Below are 22,524 nucleotides of genomic sequence, written 5' to 3' on the forward strand. Positions count from 1 at the left end.
TTGCCTCTCAAGGGAAACTGGTCTGCTTTGTTCACAGTATGTCCCCTGAATTAGAGGCTTGCCTGGAAATTGTCAAAATTATTTAGCAATGATCAAGGAGAGGTGAAAAGAGCCTACAAGAGTAGAAGGCCCAGGGAGAAGAGTGTAGAAAGTTTGCTAAGAGCCTTGGAATTGTGCTTGGGGAAATGGAGAGCTCCACTGATGCATTTGATGGATCTCAAAGCAGTCATAATATTCAATCTACATCTGTGAAAATGCAACTGGGAAACGTGAGGGGATGGGTGGGGTCGGGAGAGATGGGGGAGAATGAGGGAAGGGGTGACCTTGATCAAGAGACATTGTACTCATAATCTGACTTTGTTGAATTGAATCCCCTTGGTACGGGACTACTTAAGATCTTTTTTTTTAATTTTAGTATAGAAATTATGCACTGTCCTCATAAATTGACATGCTGAATTGAAACCCCTTTGTGCAACTACTTCAAGATCATTTTTAAGTGATATATATGTAAGTTATGCACAGAATATAGATATGAAACAGGGGCAGTGCAGGTTGTGACTGAGATGTCGAAGTGAACAGAGAAGGCCTGCCGGGCAGAAGGCACAAGACACACTGGAGCAGGAAAGCATCTGCTATGGTGTGTAGAGGTTGAGTGTTCCCGTGCTAGAATTTAATCCCAACAGGGAGGCAGAAAGAGTGTGGCAACTTAACCCGACTCTCGGGGTTTGGAGGTGGGGCCTTTGGAAAGGGATTAGACAAAATCATCAGAGTCCATGATGGAATCCCAGTAAAATGGAAGGGCGGGCAAGACTGGAAGAGACGCACATGCCTTCCCCTTCTCCTGCCATGCCATGCTGTATGACACCCGAGGATTCTGCCGGGGAGAAGCTCATCACCAAATGCACCCCCTAACCTCGGGTCTGCAGAGCTGTGAGCCGAAGTCAACCTCTTTTCTCTCTAAAGTACCCTTGCTTGGGTAAATTTTCCTGATAGTAATGGAAAGCGGACTAGTGCACTCTGAGAGAAGGGAATGTCATTCAATCCCAGTAATCCAGCAAGGCATAATAATGGCTTGCATCTGTGTGGCACATCTGGAGTGTTATGACCCGATGATAGGATTTGGATTCTTACGGAGGGAGAGAAACAATCTCATGAGCCAAGCTAGCACATTTCAAGCACATCTGGCACAGGACGACTTTGCATCGTCAGCCTGAATGACAGGTTAAGACATGATCTAGAGGGGCTGGGAAGGTGGCTCAGTGGTAGAGCGCTTGCCTTGCATGCCTGAGGCCCTGGGTTTGATTCCTCAGCACCACATAAGCAAAAAGAAAAAAGCCGGAAGTGGTGCTGTGGCTCAAGTGGTAGAGGGCTAGCCTTGAGTTGAAGAGCTGAGGGACAGCGCCCAGGCCCAGAGTTCAGGCCCCACGACTGGACCCAAAAAAAAAAAAAAAAAGACATGATCTAGAGAGAACAGCAGAGGCCAATACAGATGTCACTATACAAAAAGCCACAGGTGCCGCATGGTTCTTTAGAATTGACTAAGATTGTGTTCTACCAAAAGGTCAGCCGCAGGGCCCTGGCTTTGGTCCCTAATAGGCCAGCAGACCGGTTCAGCACTGTATCTATTACCTGTTCGTACAACAGGAAAGTACCCTGTTTATGCACATCAGAAGCTACCATCAGAGAGTTGGTGTGGAGAAGGAGCTTGAGATAGATCACAAGAAAACCTCGGGGTGGGGGTAGGGGCAGCGCAGGGGGTGGGGCAGGGACAGAAGTTCTGGCACTTCCCACTCTGTGGGCCTCCTACAAGTAGATCCATGCAAAAATGCTCTGTGGCCCGTAAGGCAGTCCTGAGGGATGGGTCTTCCATGGGCACTGTTCCTGGTGCAGTGATTGGGACAGAGGAATGGGGAGGGCTGAGCCCAAAGCAACAAGCAGCCCATGCTTTCCTTAAAACTGCACAGAACTGTAACGAGGAGCCAGGCACTGTGGCTCATGCTTGTAATCCTAGCTACTCAGAAGGCTGAGATCTGGAGGATCCAACAGCAATTTAAAAGTAGCCCAGGCAGACAACTCTAGAAAACGCCAGCTCCAGAACAATCAGCAAAAACTAGGGTTGGGGGTATGGCTGAAGTAATAGAACACCAGCCAAGCACGCAAGCCCAGTGAATGCAAGACCTTGAGCTTGAACCCTGGTACCAACAAACAAAAGAGGGGAAGGAAGGAAGGAAGGAAGGAAGGAAGGAAGGAAGGAAGGAGAGAGGGAGGGAGGAAAGGAGGGAGGGAAGGAGGGAGGGAGGGGGGAAGGAGGGAGGGGAAAAGGGAAGGAGGGAAGGAAAAAAGGAAGGAGGGAAGGAAAGAAAAAGGAAATATAAAGGAAGGTTTATGGAAAAGTAGGCATCCCCTAAGGCTCTTTTCCAAATTAAAATTGAAAATAATACCTTTCTAGACTGAGCATGGTAGCACACAGCTACAGTTCCAGGTGGTTTCTGCTAGAGACTTAAGAAAGAACTATCCTGCAGCATCCTGGTGGCCACCTGCATTCCTTGGTGTTTCAGACCTTCTGTCTTCCCAGTGTACCAGGCCATGTCTGCGCCCATCATCCCATCCCTCCTTCCCTATAGCTCCGTCTCCCTCTGCCCCTCTCAGGACTCTCTGATCACTCATAGGACCCATCTTGGGTCCAGCATGGTCTCTAGAATCTCTAGCATCTCAGTCACTCTTGAGAAGTCTTCTTCACCAGGTGTCATTCCCAGATCCCAGAGAGATTAGGACCTGGGTATCTCTGGGGACCACTCTTCAGCCACACATATGTTGGGTCCTCACCAAGTGACAGAGGAGCATATCTTCTGCGTGCAGTTTTGTCTTTGTGAAGGCTCTCTCTCAGATAATAAGGGTAAAGGCTCAGCCTTCGTCTCCTAGATGAAACGTAGGCTCTTCTAGGTACAGATGAAAGAGCTCAAGAGGAAGCTGTAGGTTTGGGGTGCAGACAGTGGGCTAGAGAGGGCTGGGGTTGGGGGGGAAGACATCTGACAGACAGAATGTCACAGCTGCTGCAAAGCTCTATTTGTCTCTGATACGTGCCTGGGGAACAGAGAAATCTCCCCGCTTCAGGAAGATGGAGTGTGTGTGGATTCCCCCCAAGGAGGGAAATGAAAAGGTTACACCAGAAATTGTCGATAGAACACATCCCTGTAGGCTCTCAGCCTCTAAATGTTTTGATAGCAGAATGTGATGGATTGTAAGTCAGAGTAGGCTCATCTTAAACATTTGATAGCACCTTATTTATTTATGTATGTGACACATAAAACCAGAATGGATTCCCTTTTCTTTCGTTCTCAGAGTGATTTTTTTCCCCTCCTCAGTATGGAAGCACATCACTCTTCTCCCAGCCCTGGCTTGCTATGCTTGGAGGGGTGTGGGAAGGGGTGGGGAGGTGCTTGTAGTCCGTGGTGGCTGCTTTGAGCCTTCCCATACAGAGAGAAAAAGAATGCTTTGCCTTGGAAAAGAATCAAGCACTAATGATATCAAACTAGGTTTTCATCTTTAATTGTGTTGTTTTCTTAAACAATCAAGACAAGGTTATTGCTGAGGAGTGAGAGAGAGAGATTTGTGGTCAGATTTGAGACAGATCTATGGTCTGAAATGTAGGCAGACACACACATGCACAATACCTTCCTTTGACTGTGGAGTCATGAGCTATCTTGATCTTGTCTTGGGGACTCGATCCTGGTCTCTGTTATTCTCTCACACTAATTTCTGCTTCCCATCATCAAAACAGAGCTGCTTACACTTCATCCACAGCATTGCTATGGTGTGTTGAGCATTTTGCAAAGCCTTTTTTAAATACCAGGGATGTTGGACTGAGAAGGTGGCTTAGTGGTAGTATGCTTGCCTAGCGTGCAGGAAGTACTGGGTTCGATTCCTCAGTACTACATAAACAGAAAAAGCTAGAAGCAGGGGGCTGGGAAGGTGGCTCAGTGGTAGAGCGCTTGCCTTGCATGCTTGAGGCCCTGGGTTCGATTCCTCAGCACCACATAAGTAAAAAGAAAAAAGCCGGAAGTGGTGCTGTGGCTCAAGTGGTAGAGCGCTAGCCTTGAGTTGAAGAGCTGAGGGACAGCGCCCAGGCCCAGAGTTCAGGCCCCACGACTGGACCCCAAAAAAAAAAAAAGCTAGAAGTGGCACAGTGGTTCAAGTGGTAGAGTGCTAGCCTTAAGCAAAAGGAAGCTCAGGGACAGTACTCAGGCCCTGAGTTCAAGCCCCAGGACTGGCAAAAGAAGGAAGGAAGGGAGGGAGGGAGGGAGGGAGGGAAGGAGGGAGGGAGGGAGGGAGGATCAGAAGGGAAGGGAAGGGAAGGGAAGGGAAGGGAAGGGGAAGGGAAAGGGAAAGGGAAAGGGAAAAGGAAGGGAAAGGGAAAGAGAAAGGGAAAGGCAAGGCAGGGCACAGCGTGTTGTGCTGGAGGCTGGTGGGGTCTAAAGGCTTCTCACAACTCCTCCTCCAAACTCCTAGGCAGGTTTTGAAGACAGAGATGACGTGGTCAGATTCATGTTTACACGATGCTCAGTCATGACACAGGCTCACCGAGGGGTAGGGGGCAACAAGCAATCTACAAAGTATTAGCGTCTCTGAGTGACTGTTGTTCTCAATTAGTGAGAATGCAGGGTGATCGCTAAGGGGTGAACTGTTACTCGTGTTCACATGAAGAGAGAGGAAATTATCTGCAATTACAGAGATGTAGCAAGGAGGCAGGAAAAGGCCCTAAGAGAGTGTTGCAAAGGGACACACCACCCCGTGGGCCACTGTAGCAGAAACAGGCTAAGAATGGCTCCTGGAAAGAAATGGTAATGGCGTAGAAATTGACCTGAAACTGATGGTCGGGATGCTTGGGTGGGATCCCAACTGACTGTTGAGATCCATGGCAAGTGACGGAGGGCCCCGGCAAACTGGCTTAAACAAGATTAGCCGAGTCTGCTGGACTCTGACACTAGGATTGTGAGGGATATTCCCAACTGGCCCTCTGTCTCTCCCATCTCAGTACTCAGCATGTCCTCTCTGGCAGTAACAGGACAGACAGGAGGACTTTAGGCCAATCCCCTCAAAACTCCAGAAAAGGAGAACTTAGTTTCTCCTGATAGTTCCAGCAAAAGCTACCAAATGGAGTCCCCAGTGGACTCTACCACCCTACTTGGGCCCATCCCTTAACCTCTCATGATTACTGGGCCTGGCATACTGATTGGTTGGGACCAAGTTACATGCCCACTGCCAGGGCTCCACTTGTGCCCAGAGTGAATGAAGTCTTTAGTAAGAGAACAGAGACATCACACGGGCCAGGCCAAGAAATGTCATGAGACCATCTAGCTGGAGCGGAAGCATTGGGAGATAATTGGGCTAGACGCGTAATTTAAGTGGTAGAACACCTGCCTCATGAGTCTTGAGTTCAAACACGGAACCTCCAGAAAAGAACAAAATAACGGCAATGAGATAAGAACTAGGAGACATGGGACAGAATCAGAAAGGCCCAGTTCCCAATAAACTATAGGATGGAGGAAAAGGAGGAATCCAGGACTTCAACCTAAATGAGGAGATGCTGATGCTTTCATTTGGAATAAGGAATGGTACACAAAAGCCATTTTGGAGAGGCATTTAGTTGGGTTGGTTCTAGACATGTTAAAATTGAGGGACACCGGAGCCCTGTGCACAGGTATCACAGAAGCATAGATGGTGCACCTGGCTCTGTCTTGCCCATTTTCCCTTCAGAGGAGGGACCTAGCAAAAGGCATTGTCCAGTGCAATGGGAATGACTGTCCATGTTGTAGTTGTTGATTATATTCCTTAGTTTTTATGGATCATCCTTGTGTAAAAAGATTTTATGCAGATGGATGCCAGTGGCTCACACCTGTAAGCTTAGCTACTCAGGAGGCTGAGATCTGAAGATTGTGGTTTAAAGGCAGCCCAGGCAGAAAAGTCCGCGAAACTCTTTTCTCCAATAAACTAACCAGAAAAAAAAAACTGGAAGTGGTGATGTGGCTCAAGTGGTAGAATGCTAGCCTTGAGCAAAAAGAGGCTCAGAGACAGCACCCAGGCTCTGAAGTGCAAAAAATAAAAAATTAGGGAGCCAGGTGCCAGTGGCTCATGCCTGTAATCCTAGCTACACATGAGGCTGAGATCTCAGAATCAAGGTTTAAAGCTAACTTGGGCAGGAAAAATTGTGACTGTTATCTCTATAACCACCTAAAAACCGGAAGTGGAGCTGTGGCTCAAAGTAAGGGAGTAAGGTGTCCAGATGTTTGGTTTTACTGAGAAAACTGGGACCCAGAGAGAGGTGGTAACTGGTCTAAGGTGGCCCAGCCAATTAGGGGCAGGAAGAGCAGGCTTGGAAACAGATCTGCAGTGTGCTCGTGCTGTCTTTGTCTCCCGTGATTGTTCAGGTAGTGAGGAAGTTACAGGGGAGGAAAATTTCTCTGGGCCAGAATATCTCCATCTTCTGTTCTAAAACAGAACCTTTGTGGAAGTGGAGCTGTGTCTCCAGTGGTAGAGCACCAGCCTTGAGCAGTAAGGGACAGCATCCAGGCTCTTAGTTCAAACCCCAGTACTGGCAGTGCACCCCCCTCCACCCTCCCATACACACAAAATGGCAAGTAGAACTTCCATGACTGAGTATTTCTTCTCCCCATGTGTCTGTCTGTCTGTCTGTCTGTCTGTCTGTCTGTCTGTCTGTCTGTCTGTCTGTCTGTCTCTCTCTCTCTCTCTCTCTCTCTCTCTCTCTCTCTGACACATGAGCATGCACACCCACATACTTGTGGCTTAACAGAATGAAAGGCCTATCTTGTCAGGCGCCAATAGCTCACACCTGTAACCCTAGCCACTCAAGAGGATTGTAGTTCAAAGTCAGTGTAGGCAGGAAAGTCTGTGTGAATCTTATCTCCAATTAACCACCAGAAAACTGGAAGGGGTACTGGGGCTCAAAGTAGTAAAGCACTAGCCTTGAGCTTTAAAAAAAAAAAAAAAAAAGCTAAGGGACAGCCTGGCCCTGAGTTCAAGCCCTACCACTAGCAAAAAACAAATACTAGGGGCTGCAGGCATGGCTCAAGCAGTAGAGCACATGCCAAGTACTACCCAAAATTAATCAGCTTCAAGTGGACTGGTTACTACAGGCTTTGCCCAGGTACAGATTCTTCCAGCCTCCTACCTTGTTGCTGGTGGCTGCTAACTGGGAAGGGAGGGCTCTGGAGAGAAATAAAGGAGATAGAGGGATTGGTTTGGTGGATATCTGCAAGGGGGAGTTGGGAACTTTGGTCCAAAGAGTATCCTAAGGAGCATGAAGAGCAGAAGGAGAAAGAGCTAGGGCATGGAGCTGCACTTGCAGAGAGCAGAAGCTAGACAAGGAAACCGAGATTAAGAAAGAGTGGCTGAAAGAGCCAGAGCCTAGGAGGGCTTTTGAATATGGTGGCTAGCTCCAGGGTCAGCCAGGTGGGTTATTTCCAACAGCTAAAAGAAAGATGGCAGCAGAGCAGTGAGCAGAATCCATAGAGGTGATAGAAGTGTGAGCAGCTGTCCTCACACACTTTCTTTGAGGAGTTGGATGAACTCATTTCCACAACAGGTGGTCTGGGTTGGGAGCTCAGAGCTCCTCTCATTCACAATTAGGCGCGCTGTATGCAAATGAGCTCACTGTCAGCTCAGCTGCCATTGGACGAGATACCAGTTTCCTGTTGGAGGAATACAACTACATGTGGAGTCAGTGGCCGAAATTCAGTCACTTAGTCAGCATTGCTTCATTTTTTTCAACACTTTATTAGCAAAGCCTAGTCCGAACAAGGGAGATTTGTTGTAACAACCCCATACTTGCATACAATGGATAAAAGAAATCCATACATGTCAGGCACTGGTGGCTCATGCCCATATGCTAGCCACTCAGGAGGCTGAGATCTGAGGATCAAAGCCAGCCTGGGTGGAAAAGTCCAAGAAACTCTTATCTCCATTTAACCAGCCAAAAAGCCAGAACTGATGGCATGGCTCAAGTAGTAGAGCATGAGCTGTGAGGGGAAAAGCAAACAAAGAGTATGAGGTTACAATGCTCTATAGGACATGGACTCATTACCTTACTCATGTAACTGTAACCCCTTTGTTACAGTATCTTTACAATAAAAAATATATATTAAAAAAGAGTGTGAGGCCCTGAATTCAAGCCCCATTATCAATTTTTTAAAAAATCCAGCATCCAATTCCTCCTCGCCTCACTCATTGACCACATCCTCCACCATATCTACCCATCAGAATTCCTCCCCACGGCTGAGACTCAGGTAATGTTATGATTTTAAAACACAAAAGAGCCATTCCCACTCCCAGAAAAACATTCTGACCTTAGTGACCTGAGGCAGGATCTATTAACAGCTCTGCCAGGAGACCCTGCAAAGCTAAAAACCATCTTTTCTGGCTTTGATGTCTTTCTTGACAAGGTGCTTGCTTTGAAAGCTCCCAGACAGCCCTGTTATTTCCTCTGACAGCCTCTCACCACCATGAAAAGCCCTGAAATGAGAAGTTCTGTCCTGTCCCCCTTCTCCTGGAGCTCAAGATGTGATTTCCCTGAGTGCCACACTTGAGGCCTCTGGGCTCCAGGCACTGATGTGGGGCTTTACAGGGCTCTCTGACTTCCTGCCTTCACGCTCCCCTCCCAGGCTGGAGACCCACAGCACCAGGCCTCTGCCAGCCCTGTCCCAGATGCCTTCCTACGGAGATAAAGAACAGGACATGCCCTGCAAGCTCCAGGCTCCACAGGGAGCCTGTCTGGCAGTCTGGCCTGCTTTTTCTTCCTCTCAGAGACCACAGGCCATCCGTAGAGACAGGATAGAAAATGACATCACCTGGACTCTGGAAGTGAGCATAGGAGAAAAAAGAACATGGGCGGCCAATGGGCGAGTGGATGCTTTTGGTGTGGGTGTCGGCACGTGCATTTGTTCCCCCTTAGCTTTTTTCACTCAGGCTTGGCACTCTGCCACTTGATCCACAGCTCCACTTCCAGCTTTTTGGTGGCTAATTAGAGATAAGAGTCTCAAAGACAAGTGCTCTGGCTGGCTTCAAACTGCGATCCTCATTGCTAGGAATCCAGGCAGGAGCCACCAATGCCCAGTGGCAAGGCTTTTAATGGTAGCGTTTTTTGGAAGTTAGGCAGGAAGTAGGGCCTCTGACGCAAAGACTTGGTCATACGTGTCAAGAAAACCATTTCTTTTTCTTTTCTGCACCTTTTCATATCTAAACCTAAGGTGAAGCTCCTCCTCTCCCCCAAGTTGTTTCTACTTCCTGCCCGAGGTGGTTAGAGACCATGACCTTTCATGTTTACAAGGATCCACTTTGCTACATGAGTAGCAAACTGGCTCTGGATGCCAGTTTGGGGTGAGGCTTAGAAATAAATCAAAAAGAACTGTGAGTTGCTTTTGAGTTGTGAAAAGACACGGAATCTCTCTTTGTGCTTGTCTCACAGATAAGATGCTACCTGGTGAGCATAGCGGTGGGTGCGTTTACAATTGCTCGTGCTGAAAAGCGTTCTGAAAACGGCAAGAGGAGACTTCAGCATTCAAGGAAAGCCAAAGCCACTTGAGAGGGAGTAAAACCCAAAGCAAGCGTGCCATCTTATTTGTCCCAAGACTGCCACTGCGCTCCCCTCTCCCAGATTCCAAAACGAAGGCATTGTGGCACCCAGTCAACATGGCGAGCAAACGAAAATCTACAACTCCATGCATGGTTCGGACGTCCCAAGTGGTAGAACAAGATGTGGCCGAGGATGCAGACAGGGCCAAAGAGAAAGAAATGGGCATGCCCCCGTCTGACGGAGCTAAGGACAGGTGGGCAGCAGATCCTGAAAGCTCTTCCAAAGAAAGTGAATTAATAGAGGTGAAACCCACAGGGGAAAACCCATCCAAAAAGCTCCAGGGGGGTTATGAGTGCAAATACTGCCCCTACTCCACCCAAAACCTGAACGAGTTCACAGAGCACGTGGACATGCAGCACCCCAACGTCATCCTCAACCCCCTGTACGTGTGCGCCGAGTGCAACTTCACCACCAAAAAGTACGACTCCTTGTCGGAGCACAACTCTAAGTTCCACCCAGGCGAGACCAACTTCAAGTTAAAGTTAATCAAGCGCAATAATCAGACCGTCCTGGAGCAGTCCATCGAAGCCACCAATCACGTCGGGTCCATCACCACCGGTGGCCCCGGCAGTGGGGACAGCGATCCTGGGATCCCCGTGAGTAAAACCCCCATCATGAAGACAGGAAAACCGAAAACTGACACCAAGAAGGCCCCCAAAAAGCCTGAAGAGGCCATCCCCGAAAACCACATGGAAGGGACAGCCCGCCTGGTGACGGACACGGCGGAGATACTGTCGAGACTCGGGGGCGTAGAGCTCCTCCAAGACTCCTTGGGACACGTCATGCCTTCCGTACAGCTGCCACCAAATATCAACCTTGTCCCCAAGGTCCCCGTCCCGCTGAATACTACCAAATACAACTCCGCCCTGGACACAAATGCCACCATGATCAATTCCTTCAACAAGTTCCCTTACCCGACCCAGGCTGAGCTGTCCTGGCTGACGGCCGCCTCCAAGCACCCAGAGGAGCATATCCGAATCTGGTTCGCCACCCAGCGCCTGAAGCATGGCATCAGCTGGTCCCCGGAGGAGGTAGAGGAGGCCCGGAAGAAGATGTTTAATGGTACCATCCAATCCGTACCCCCCACGATCACTGTGCTTCCTGCCCAGCTGGCCCCCACCAAGGTGTCACAGCCCATCCTCCAGACAGCGCTCCCTTGCCAAATCCTTGGCCAGACCAGCCTCGTGTTGACTCAAGTCACCAGCGGGTCCACTACTGTCTCCTGCTCACCCATCACACTGGCTGTGGCCGGAGTGACCAACCACGGGCACAAGAGACCTCTGGTGACTCCCCAGGCTGCCCCCGAACCCAAGCGGCCACACATTGCCCAGGTGCCAGAGCCTCCCCCCCCCAAGGTGGCCAACACCCCGCTCCCACCAGCCAGCGACCGCAAGAAGACCAAGTTGCAGATCGCACACCTCAAGGCCAGCTTCCTCCAGAGCCAGTTTCCTGACGATGCCGAGGTCTACCGGCTCATCGAGGTAACCGGCCTGGCCAGGAGTGAGATCAAGAAGTGGTTCAGCGACCACCGGTACCGGTGTCAGCGAGGCATCGTCCACATCACCAGCGAGTCCCTTGCCAAAGACCAGATGGCCATCTCCACCTCCCGACACGGCCGCACCTACCATGCCTACCCGGACTTTGCCCCCCAGAAGTTCAAAGAGAAAACACAAGGTCAGGTGAAAATCCTGGAAGACAGCTTTTTGAAAAGCTCCTTTCCTACTCAAGCAGAACTGGATCGGCTCAGAGTGGAGACCAAGCTGAGCAGGAGAGAGATCGACTCTTGGTTCTCAGAGAGACGGAAGCTTCGAGACAGCATGGAGCAGGCTGTCCTCGATTCCATGGGATCTAGCAAAAAAGGCCCGGATGTGGTCCCTCCCAACGGTGCTCTGTCTCGACTTGACCAGCTCTCCGGTGCCCAGCTATCCAGTTCCCTGCCCAGTCCCTCACCAGCAATCACACAAAGTCAAGAACAGGTTCATCTCCTGAGAAGCACCTTCGCAAGAACACAGTGGCCGACTCCACAAGAGTACGACCAGCTGGCAGCCAAGACCGGCCTGGTCCGGACTGAGATCGTGCGCTGGTTCAAGGAGAACAGATGCTTGCTAAAGACTGGAGCCCTGAAGTGGATGGACCACTATCCACAGCCACACAGTTCCGACGAGTCCGGCTATGAGGCTGTCACCAGGAAAGTCACAAAACCCATCAGCGAGAGCCCAAAGAACGGGAGCGAGGTGACACCGCAGTACCACAGAGACCCCAAAATGCTCTGCGAGGAAAACTTGGAAAGGTCAGTCCCCAGGAGAAAAGCAGCCAGCGAGCAGGCCAAGGACAGCTTAGCGGCCAAGCCCTCGGAGGCCACCTCCAACGGGTCTGAGGGCAGTGACGAGAACGAGGAGTCCGGCATTGTGGACTTCGTAGAGGTGACCGTGGGAGAGGAGGACGCCACCTCAGACAAGTCAGATAGCTGGAGTCAGGCAGCAGGAGATGGCACCGCAGAACTGGCCGACTCGGACTCGGACGGCGCTCCTGCAGAGACTAGCCAGGCCTAGCCAGGTAAGCCCACCTGCGTACCCCCAAGTGCGAGGATGCTGCTTTCCTTTCTCTCCATTGACAAGGTGGTGCTTACATGAAACATCCGCTCAAATTAATATTTACTAATTGACAAGAATGGTACATAGCTACACATACATACATGTGTGTATATATATATGTGTGTATGTGTGTGTGTGTATCACATATATAGAGAGAGAGAGAGAAAGAGAAAGAGAGAGATCACCTACATAACAAATAGAATCTTGATGTGATCTGCAAATTGACTATCCTGACCTGTGCATTGGTGGCTCATACCTGAAGTCTTATTCAGGAGGTTGAAATCTGAAGATTGCAGTTCAAAACCAGCCCAGATAAAAAATGTCTCTGAGACTCTTAGTTCTAATTAACCAGCAAAAGCCCAAAGCAAAGGTGTGGCTCAAGTGGTAGAATGCTAGCTTTGACAGAAATAGTTAAGGGACAGTGCTTAGGCCCTGAGTTCAAGTCCCAATGCTGGCCACAAAAAAAAAACAAACAAAAAAATAGACTATGCTTTATTTAAAACACTTAAGGGTAGAGGCATTTTCAGATTTCAGAATATTTACATATATGTGTAAACAAGATTTTGGAATATTTAGATATATATATATATATATGTATATAAACAAGACATGATACAGTATCTTGAGTCTAAGGCCTAAGTCTCAGCATGAAATGCATTTATATTTCATAAACACCTTATTCACACAGCCCAAAGGTTATTTTGTGCTATGTATTTTTGTTGCTTATTTATTTTGTGCCAGTATTAGACTTGAATTCTGCCTCTCACTCTCCCTCAGCGTTTTCAAATTTTAAAAAAATGTATTAATCTTACATAGTTGCACAAAGGGGTTTCAATTCACCATGTGAATTTATGAGTACAATACATCCCGATCGATCTCACCCCTTCTATCATTCCCCCTCCTAGCTCACCTTTTTTGCTCACACCTGGTATTTTACCACCTGAGCCATGCCTCCCATCCTTGCGGTTTGTTTTACTTATCTTGTGCTTGAACCAGAGTTCCATCGTGTAGAATTTGGGGCTCCTCTGGGAGCTGAAGACATTGTTTCTTTTGGCAGCATTTTGGATTGTGGTACTTTACATGAGGAGCCACAGCCCGTGCTTGTTGTGTGTGCATCCTCTGTACAACGTGATGTTCTGAACACGTGATGTACCCAGTGGGGCATCACAAACTCATACTGTCTACCTCAGGCCCACTTACCATTCTTTTTCTGGTAGACGCATCCTCTTTCAAAGGGAAAAAGAGAAAAGAAAACAGGGACGGGCAGTCAGTCATGTGTACTTACAAGGCTGGGCTAAGCCGGGGACAGCCTCGCACCGTGGCCTGTTTAGGAGAGCAGCTGTTGGTCCTGTCCCATACTTGTCTTGTCAGAACAGTAAGAACAACACCATCTCTTGTGTGTTTTGCGCTTGCTGCTATTTTTTTTAAGCAGTAAAAAGGATAGCATCTCTTTCTTTGCTTCCTTCCAGATGCTACCAAGAGTATTTAAGTTGACTGAATTGGAGATTTGAGGTTATTTCATTTCACCTGAAATGCTCTAAAAATGCTTTATATATTGCCTTCTTGTGGCTCAAGGAAGCTGCTCTCCACTGAGGTCCTGAGACCCCTTCAAGTCTGAAGACACCTGTGTAAATTTAGACCTGTAGGGCCACAAAAGCCAGGGAAGGGAGGTTGCTATGGTTACTAATGGCCTCTTTGCGCACATAATGGGACATGCCTTGTGCATGTGCTCCTGGCTGGGCCAGCGCCACTCCAGGCCCCAGCTTAGCAGGTGGCTTAGGGGTGAGTAGAGGAAAGAAGGGGTTCCTTTCTGAAAGGTTTTGCAAGGGCAGCCTAGAATGCAAGGCAAAATGTGCAACGGCCCAGGTGGACTTCTCCAGAGAGCAATTAAAAGACCAAGGAAGGGGCACGTCTCACAGCATCCTTTAGAATAATGACAGAGAGGTGGGAACCTTCTAATGATTTTACAAGATCCTAAAGGGAGCCCTAGAAATGGCCACAGCTTTGTGGTAATGAACTCCACCATCGTTCATTCGTTTACTTGATAATAAAGCACCTAGCAAATGAGGAGAATCTTCTAGAAGCTTTCTTTGAACCAGTTCTACCAGCTAACCCAAAAAAAGAACAACTTAATGAGCTTCCCACCCTGGAATGCTATCATATCTCCTGTAGGAACTGCCCACCTCTATCTGGCTGCCTTGGCTTCCGTTGCTATAGCCAATTTCTTGCCCTTTGTCAATCAAGCCAGGCGCCATGGCTCAGGCCTGTAACCCAAGCTACTCAGGAGGCTGAGATCTGAGAGTCAAGGACCAAAGCTAGCTTGATAGAATAGGCCCTGAGACTGTATCTCCAATTAACCAGCAAAAATACCTGGGCTGAAACATGGTTCAAGCAGTAGAGCACCTCTGTGAGCGAAAAGCTAAGCAAAATCCCAAAGGCCTGAGGCGCACACATACACACATACCACACACACAATATTCTATCAGTCTAGCCTGTATCTCCCCTGATGAACTGAAGAAGCGACTTTTTTTTTGTTGCCCTCACTTGTCCCGTCTTCCATCCTTGATCTCTCTCTCATCCAGTAACGTCTTCTCATCCAGTGTCTTCCGCTCACCCCACAGCGGATGATAGGGTTCTATTCCATTCAGCCATACATTCAAGACACCTGCTGTGTGCCAGATGCTGTGATAGAGGCCAGAGACAACTGGTGACAGATGACACAGTCCCTGCTCATTTGTGCAGAACCCAAGAGGTTACGGAGGGTGCAACCTGACCTTTCCTCTCCTAACCAGTATGGCATGTGATACAGGGAGACTCTACACAGCTCTGTGTGGTGCTCACAGTCCAGACACTCAGGCTGGGTAGGCCAGGGGAGCTTCTGAGAGGAAGTGATCTAGAGTCCACACACATATTTATGCTAGGGAAGCCAGACCCTGTCTAAAAAATAACTAGTATAAACAATGCCGTAAGGCAGCTCAGCAGTAGAGTGCCTGCCTAGCAAGTTCTGAGGCCATGAGTTCAAGCCCCAGTACCACCACAAAGAAAAAAATCACTCCTGTTATAGAAAGAACAGTGTAGGCCAAGGTCCAGACACAAGAAAAGGAATCATGCAATTGAGGCTCATAAGCTGTTTGGCATAGCCAGGAATCAGAGTTTGGGTTCATTTAAGCTAAAAGCGAGCCCCGTGGTTCTCTATAACAGAAGCTGTTGTGAGCCACCTGGATTTGCTGGATTTGAATGTTAAGATGCACAGTATGGCAGAGTGAACTTGGTTGGCACTTCCTGAAAGGTTTCCCAAGGGACAGTTCCCTGAGACCCCTGGGGCCAACTGTCCCATCCTTTCTTCCAAGTTTATTCGCCACTCCTACTTGAGATGCACATCTGGACTAGCTATGGCTGCCTTATCACCCCCACCCCCAAGACTTCAAACCACGATCCTTAGATCTGAGCCTCCTGAGAAGCTAGGATTAATGGCGTAAGCCACTAGTGCCTGGATGACCACTGACATTTGAATTAACATCCACAAATGCAGAGATGTAGGAGTTAGCTGTATCCCCCAAATCAAAGCATATCCAAGAACCCCACTTTGATTCTGATGAATGTCACAAGTGTGAGCTGGAAAACATTAAAGTGTTAAACACATGGCAACGTTAGACGCCCCTAATATTTGGGGGATCTGCCATATTGGGCTAGCAGTGAAATCTGGAAGCTCTCTCAAGATCCAATCAGAGGCACCTTAAAGAAGGCTTCCCACTGAGAGGGAAAAACATCTTCCTAAATTATTTCACAGCTTTTATGAACCAAGAATATGGGTCTCGTGAAATTCAGACTTTCTCAGTGATGCCTCTGCTTAAACGTATGATCTTGAAAAGTGCAGTTCGCTGAGGAGGTTACACATATAATCATCCTGAAATAATTCATGGTACCAGGGGAAAAAAAGATGAAATTTAGTGAGAAAAGCTTGTCAAGAGCTAAGACAGGCTGAAAGCTAGACTTCTTATGCCAGTTAATGAAACTGTGAATGGAAACTGAAAATCAACATATGATTAGAAAGTGAAGCAACCAAGCCGGGCATCAGTGGCTCCTGCCTGTAATCCTGTCTACTCAAGAGGCTGAGATCTGAGGATCACAGTTCAAAGCCAGCCTGGGCAGAAAAGTTCCTGAGACTCTTATCTCCAACTAACTACCAAGAAGCCAGAAATGGAGCTGTGGCACAAGTGGTAGAGCGCTAGCCTTGAGCTAAAAGAAGTTCAGGGGCAGTGCCCAGGCCCTGAGTTCAAGCCCCAGAACTGCAAAAAAAAAAAAAAAAGGGGGGGGGGGAGGAAAGGAGGGAAGGAGGAAGGAAAGAAAGAAAATGAAGCAACCTCATTGCTAAGTGGTCTGGAGAGAAAATCCAATGAGCTACAACATTCCCTTCAACCAAAACCTAATCCAGAGTGAGGGCTAACACGCTCCAATTCAGAAAGGCTGAGGGAGGTGAGGAAGCACCAGCGGAAGGACATGTGGTTTATAGGAAGGTCCTTAGACTGTTTACCAAGTATGTAAGAATCAAACATTCCTAAACCGGGCGCCGGTGGCTCACACCTGTAATCCTAGCTACTCAGGAGACTGAGATCTGAGGATCACAGTTCAGAGCCAGCCAGGGCAGGAAAGTCTGTGAGACTCTTATCTCCAATAAGCCACCAGGAAACCAGAAGTGGCGCTGTGGCTCAAGTGGTAGAGCACTAGCCTTGAGCTGAAGAGCTGAGGGACAGCGCCCAGGCCCAGAGTTCAAGCCCCACCACCACCACCACCACCAACAACAACAACAAAAAAAAAAAAAAAAAAAAAAATTTCTCCATTCTGAGTACTATTGGTTAAGAGCACAGACTCTGGAGATTCCCTGGGTTCAAATCTTGGCCCTTCCACTTACCAATGTATGATCATAGGTAACTTACTTAGCTTCTCTGTTCCGTTTCCTCACCTGTAAAATGGGAATGACAATAATACCTATACTTCTTAGAATTGATATCAACATTAAATAAAATGTATTCTAAATCTCTCTGCTTATTATTATGTATCCTACCATGCTTGCAAATAGCTCCCTGTAATTAAAAACAACAACAACAAAAGCACATATAATATTTAGCCAGTACCCAGGCACTCTGCGAGAACCTGCTGCATACATTAACTCATGGAATTGTCACAACTCAACCTGTAGATATGGTCACATCCCTGTGAAAGATGATATCACATGGGTACAGCCCATAGCCACAGGACCCATCCCCAGGTTTGTCTGACTCCAGGAGCCATGGGGACCGGCTGCCTCCCAGGATGCTTAGAGGAGTCACAGTCCACCAGAAAGTCACACTGTTTTCAAAAGCCTAATTCATTCTGGGCATGTCCCCTAGTATCTGTCTGTGTCTGGGAAATACACTTCTATCTTAACAAAGTAGGCATTGAAGGGTGTGTGTCCTTCCTCCAACCCTCAAGATAGCTTGGGAAGAAATCCCCACCCCAGCAGGGGACCAGTGGCTCACACCTGTCATCCAAGCTACTCAGGAGACTGAGATCTGAAGATCACAATTTGAAGCCAGTCCAGGCAGGAAAGTCCCTGAGTCTTTTATCTCCAATTAACCACCAGAAAAGCCAGAAGTGAAGCTGTGGCTCAAGTGGTAGAGCGCTAGCCTTGAGCCAAAGAAGCTCAGGGACAGCTAAAATAATAATAATGACATACAATAAATCCTCCCCTTCCCCCACCCCCTGCTCCTTCCCCCAAGGGTCCAGGGAGAGGCAGCCAGCTGCTTTGCACTGCATTAAACAGTGGTCCTCTTTGCCGACATCTGTCTCTGGCTTGTGTCTTCCTTCTAGGGTACTTGGCTGGAACTCTGCTGATAAGGAGATGCTCCGACCTTGAAGAAACGTTCCTCATGTGGGCCACCTCGCCAGCGATTCCAAGTGCAACTTCGCTTGTGTGTGCCTGGAGGGCACGGGGGCCCCCAGCCACTCCTCGCACACCTCCCAGAGGACCCTCGGGAATTGTTCATAGTGCCAAAGTCCTACTACTGCATTTTCAATGGGCCCTTGTATATAGTTTGCTCCTCTGCCCTGGCCACCTCTCCCACCCCACCCCATCTCTTGCTATACTGGAACTGATTTGTACAATGTGGGAATTTTGTTACCTTTTTAATTGAGGGCAACTTCCTTTTTAAGGCACTACTATTGTAGTATTGGGAGAGCTAACCACATTGCTTTTCCCTCTCCTCTATTTTTTTCTCATTAATTTAGGGGAATATTAGTAATGCCATTATAGCTACTGGATTTTAGGTAGGGACGATTTCTTTTTGAGGGTAGGTTGACATTTGGAAATTTTTCTTGGTGGGAAGGGTCGAGGTTGGACCTCTGTCTCAACTTGGAATGTGTTTATAGATGGCAGATCTCTCAAGTCAAACCGTTTCCCCCAGCTGCCTTGGGGAAAATCCTGCCTTAGCCACACACTGTCTTTCTGAACTGCTGAGAAGTAGGGGCCTGACTTCTTTTCCTTTTTGTTTTTTTTTCTTTTGCAAGTCCTGGAGCTTGAACTCAGAGCCTGGGCACTGTCCCTGAGCTTTTTATGCTCAAGGCTAGCACTCTACCACTTGAGCCACAGCTCCAGTTTGGGCTTTTAAAAAAAAAAAAAAGGTTCATTGGAGATAAGAGACTCACAGACTTTCCTGCCCCAGCTAGCTTTTAACCACGATCCTCAGATCTCAGCCTCCTGAGTAGGTAGGATTACAGGCGTGAGCCACCAGCACCTAGCTTAGGTCTGACTTCTTAACTGCTTGGGGCCAGATTTGATCCAGCCAGTGCTGGAAGAGCTGGATAGCAGAGGCTACCTTCTCTACGTACCTTTTTAAATATCAGCAGAAAGGGCTCCTATATTTGTTATCAGCCTCATTATTCTTATGAAATTAAAACAAAAAAACATGATCTTCCTCTTTAGATGGTACAAAGACAAACAGCTTTAGTTTTCATTTCTTCTTCCTTTTCTTGGTGTGGCATTTGAAAAGATTTCAGCTTGCAACCTCACCATGAATTTTTTTGTTTTTAATTTGAGTGTGTATGTGTTTGTTTTGGGCCAATTTTAGCTACTTGAGTGCACTTTTTTCAGTTAGTCCTAACTTTTAAAGAAGGAAAACCAAGAGACATATCCAGTGTAAATGTTGCAATATGAATTATGTTTGCAATCCCTCTTCCTCTCTCCACAGCCCCCAGATTTGAGTTCACTGCAGAAAAAAAAAAAATGCTAGGGAGTTTGAATAAAAACCAGTTTTTCTAACTTGTTGCTCATTTGTTGTAACTCAATAAAACAAAGACTAAACGTTTTTATAACTTTTTTTCCTCTGTTCCTTCTTCATTAATAGCTGGCTTCCAACAGTTCAGCCTGGGGATCCTCTAATGCAGTCATTTCTTGTTGGAAATTTATTTTGGCATCCATCTTGGGATGCCCATCTTGGGGAAATTTGATGTTACAAACGAGGTTGTAAAATCAAGCTCCCCTCCATACGTACTTGACACAGACAAGGAAGCGCTAAGCCTCCCTTCTCCAGGGTTCCATCAAATACTGCAGAGTAAAGCATCAGGGTAGGACTGAGAAGACCTTAGGTGCCTTGCTGGCTATTGGGTGACCTGAAGTACGTCCCTCCCCCTCTATCTCCCAGACTGCCAGTGACTGACATCTGGGACACTGTCATTTCTCAAGGGATTAGTGCTTCATGTTGATGTCTGACACTTGTCTAGAACCCTGGTTCTCTGTGTGTGTGTGTGTGTGTTTGTGTGTGTGTGTGTGTGTGTTTGTGTGTGTGTGTGTGTTTGTGTGTGTGTGTGTGTAAATCACTTTTAAAGTGTGAACAGAAATATTTTATCCATTCCAACCAGGTATTTGTTTGACCTGTTTTAAATCTCTCTCTCTCTCTCTCTCTCTCTCTCTCTCTCTCTCTCTCTCTCTCTCTCTCTCTCTCTCTCTCTCTCACACACACACACACACACACACACACACACACACACACACACACACACACACACACACTACAGTTATCTCAGAATGATTTTCTTGAGGTCCAGGAGGCAATGTGGGAAGTAGAACATCTGAAGGCCCCGTGGTAGTAGATTCCATTAATTCTAAATAAGATTTTCCTATCAGATCAGGAATGCCAGTAAGAGAAATTCCTGGCCCATAATACCTAAACACAGAAGGATCCTAACCATAGCGTGAGGATGTGGAACCACCACCAGGGGTTACATTGTTCCTCAAGGATCTGTGTTTACTCAGCTTATACCACTGATTGTTAGTTGACCATCCCACATCATTAGTAGCCTTAGCGGGGCAGATAATCACCCTAAGGGACTTTATTTTTTTATTGCTGTTATAAAGGTGATTTATACATGGGTTACAATTATGTAATCGGGGAATGAGTGCATTTCTTTTTCAGCAGTGTCACCTCTTCCCTCATTTTCTCCTATTTTTTCCCCTCCCGATCCCCTTTCCCCACAAGTTGTGTAGTTCTTTTTCAACATCGTTTCTAGTAAGTATCACTGCTGCATTTGCTCACCTTTTGTCCCACCAGTTCGGTATTCCTCCAAAAGCTCCCCCAGATTAAAGTGAATTTAAAGAGAATACTGTTTTAAAATCCCACTCCATCTCCCAGGAATCAGAGAGAGCAACAGTCAACAACCACATCAGTCTTTTGAAAGTCATCTGGGGCCAGGGACCAGTGGCTCATGCCTGTAATCCCAGCTACTCAAGAGGCTGAGATCTGGGGACTGCAGTTCAAAGCCAGCCTGGGCAGGAAAGTCCACGAGACTCATCTCCAATTAACTACTAGAAAACTAGAAGTGGCACTTGTGACTCGAAGTGGTAGAGTGCTTGCCTTGAGAAAAGAGCTCAGGGACAGCATTCAGTCCAAACCCCACAACCAACACAAATGAAGAGGAAGAGAAAGGGGAGGAAGAGGAAGAAGAGGAGAATTCCTCACACCCCACTGAGGATATGGTCCATGGCACCATATCCTTCGCTCCTCATCACAGTTTGGGGAGTCACTGAGTTAATTTATCAAGCCCTCCTGAGACCAGGACCTGACCACACATTCTCCATAATTATGCATCATCGGCAAAAAAAAAAAAAAAATCCCCCTAATTTTCCTTATATCAGTAAAGTTGAATATAGCCAATTATTTAAAAAGAAAAAATGATAGCCATCTTTTTTATTGCACCTTTACTATAGGTATAAGCTCAGTGATGAGCTCTTTACCTCGATGTTCTTTTTTTTATCTTTGCCACCCTCAAGAGACAGAAGAGGGCTCATCTGATTCTAGGCGCTTTCCAGAAGATGAGTCACCTCCCTCCCATAGTAGACAGCCGTGCACTGGAGCACCATTTACCTAGCCAGGTAACAGACCATGCACAACTCCCACACAGGACCAAACAGGTACCAGGAGAACTTGTGCCTGATCATATTTGCCTGTAGTCACAAGTAGCCAGAGCTCTTGCTAGGAAGAGGAGTCAGTCTAAAGGTAAGGCAAATGGAGACCCAAAGAAAAAGTAAGAAGGGAAGAGAAAAGAAGACTAAGATGGAATGAAAACAAATGACAATGGTGAAATCGTTTAAGTCCTTGGACTCTGCTGTTTTTGAGACCAGCTCCCCCTGGCCTTTCTGTTTTTATGAAAACCAACACATTTCCTTTTTGGAGCCTTCTTTTTTTTTTTCAATTGGATTTCTATCAATCACTAGACATACGCTGGTGAGGTAATGAAAATCCAAGAGCAGACACTATGCATAAAGAGCCGCATGTGGCTCGTGGCTTCAGCACTGGATGATATAGCTCAAAGTCGGGATCCCTAGATCTTCAGCAACAGCAGCACCCAGAGCTCATTAGAAATGCAGAGTCTCTGGCCCTCGCTCCACACTTGTTGATTCATAATCTTCATGTGACAAGATCCTCAGGTGACTGATATGTTCATTAAAGTCGAGGGGACCCTTGCTCTGAAGGTATTGGACAGTTCCTCCCTCCTCATCTGACAGGACAGGTCACCAGTCTGTGAACAGAGTATAAACTCCAAGGCCTCAGCCAGGCGCCGGTGGCTCACACCTGTAACCCTAGCTACTCAGAAGGCTAAGATCTGAGGGGCACAGTTCAAAGCCAGCAGGGGCAGGAAAGTCCATGAGACTCTTCTCTCCAATAAACCACAAGAAAACCAGAAGTGGCGCTGTGGCTTAAGCAGTAGAGCACTCGCCTTGAGCTGAAGAGCGCAGGAACAGCACCC

General features: G+C 47.5%; 1 protein-coding gene across 4 annotated transcripts in view; it reads left to right on the forward strand.

Moving 5' to 3' along the window:
- Zhx2 (zinc fingers and homeoboxes 2) overlaps positions 1-19,593 on the forward strand; it is a 123,514-nt gene extending 103,921 nt beyond the window's left edge. For all 4 annotated transcript variants that reach the window (XM_069991335.1, XM_069991334.1, XM_069991337.1 and 1 more), the window contains exons 3-4: positions 9,482-12,205; positions 18,094-19,593. In XM_069991335.1, coding sequence (XP_069847436.1) covers positions 9,706-12,201 — 2,496 coding nt within the window. In that variant the 5' untranslated portion in view covers positions 9,482-9,705 and the 3' untranslated portion in view covers positions 12,202-12,205; positions 18,094-19,593. The remainder of the gene's footprint in view (positions 1-9,481; positions 12,206-18,093) is intronic.
- The last annotated feature ends 2,931 nt before the right edge of the window (positions 19,594-22,524 follow it).

Source organism: Dipodomys merriami, unplaced genomic scaffold, assembly GCF_024711535.1.
Source record: "Dipodomys merriami isolate MVZ:Mamm:240054 unplaced genomic scaffold, mDipMer1.0.p SCAF_4, whole genome shotgun sequence".
Classification (NCBI taxonomy): domain Eukaryota; kingdom Metazoa; phylum Chordata; class Mammalia; order Rodentia; family Heteromyidae; genus Dipodomys; species Dipodomys merriami.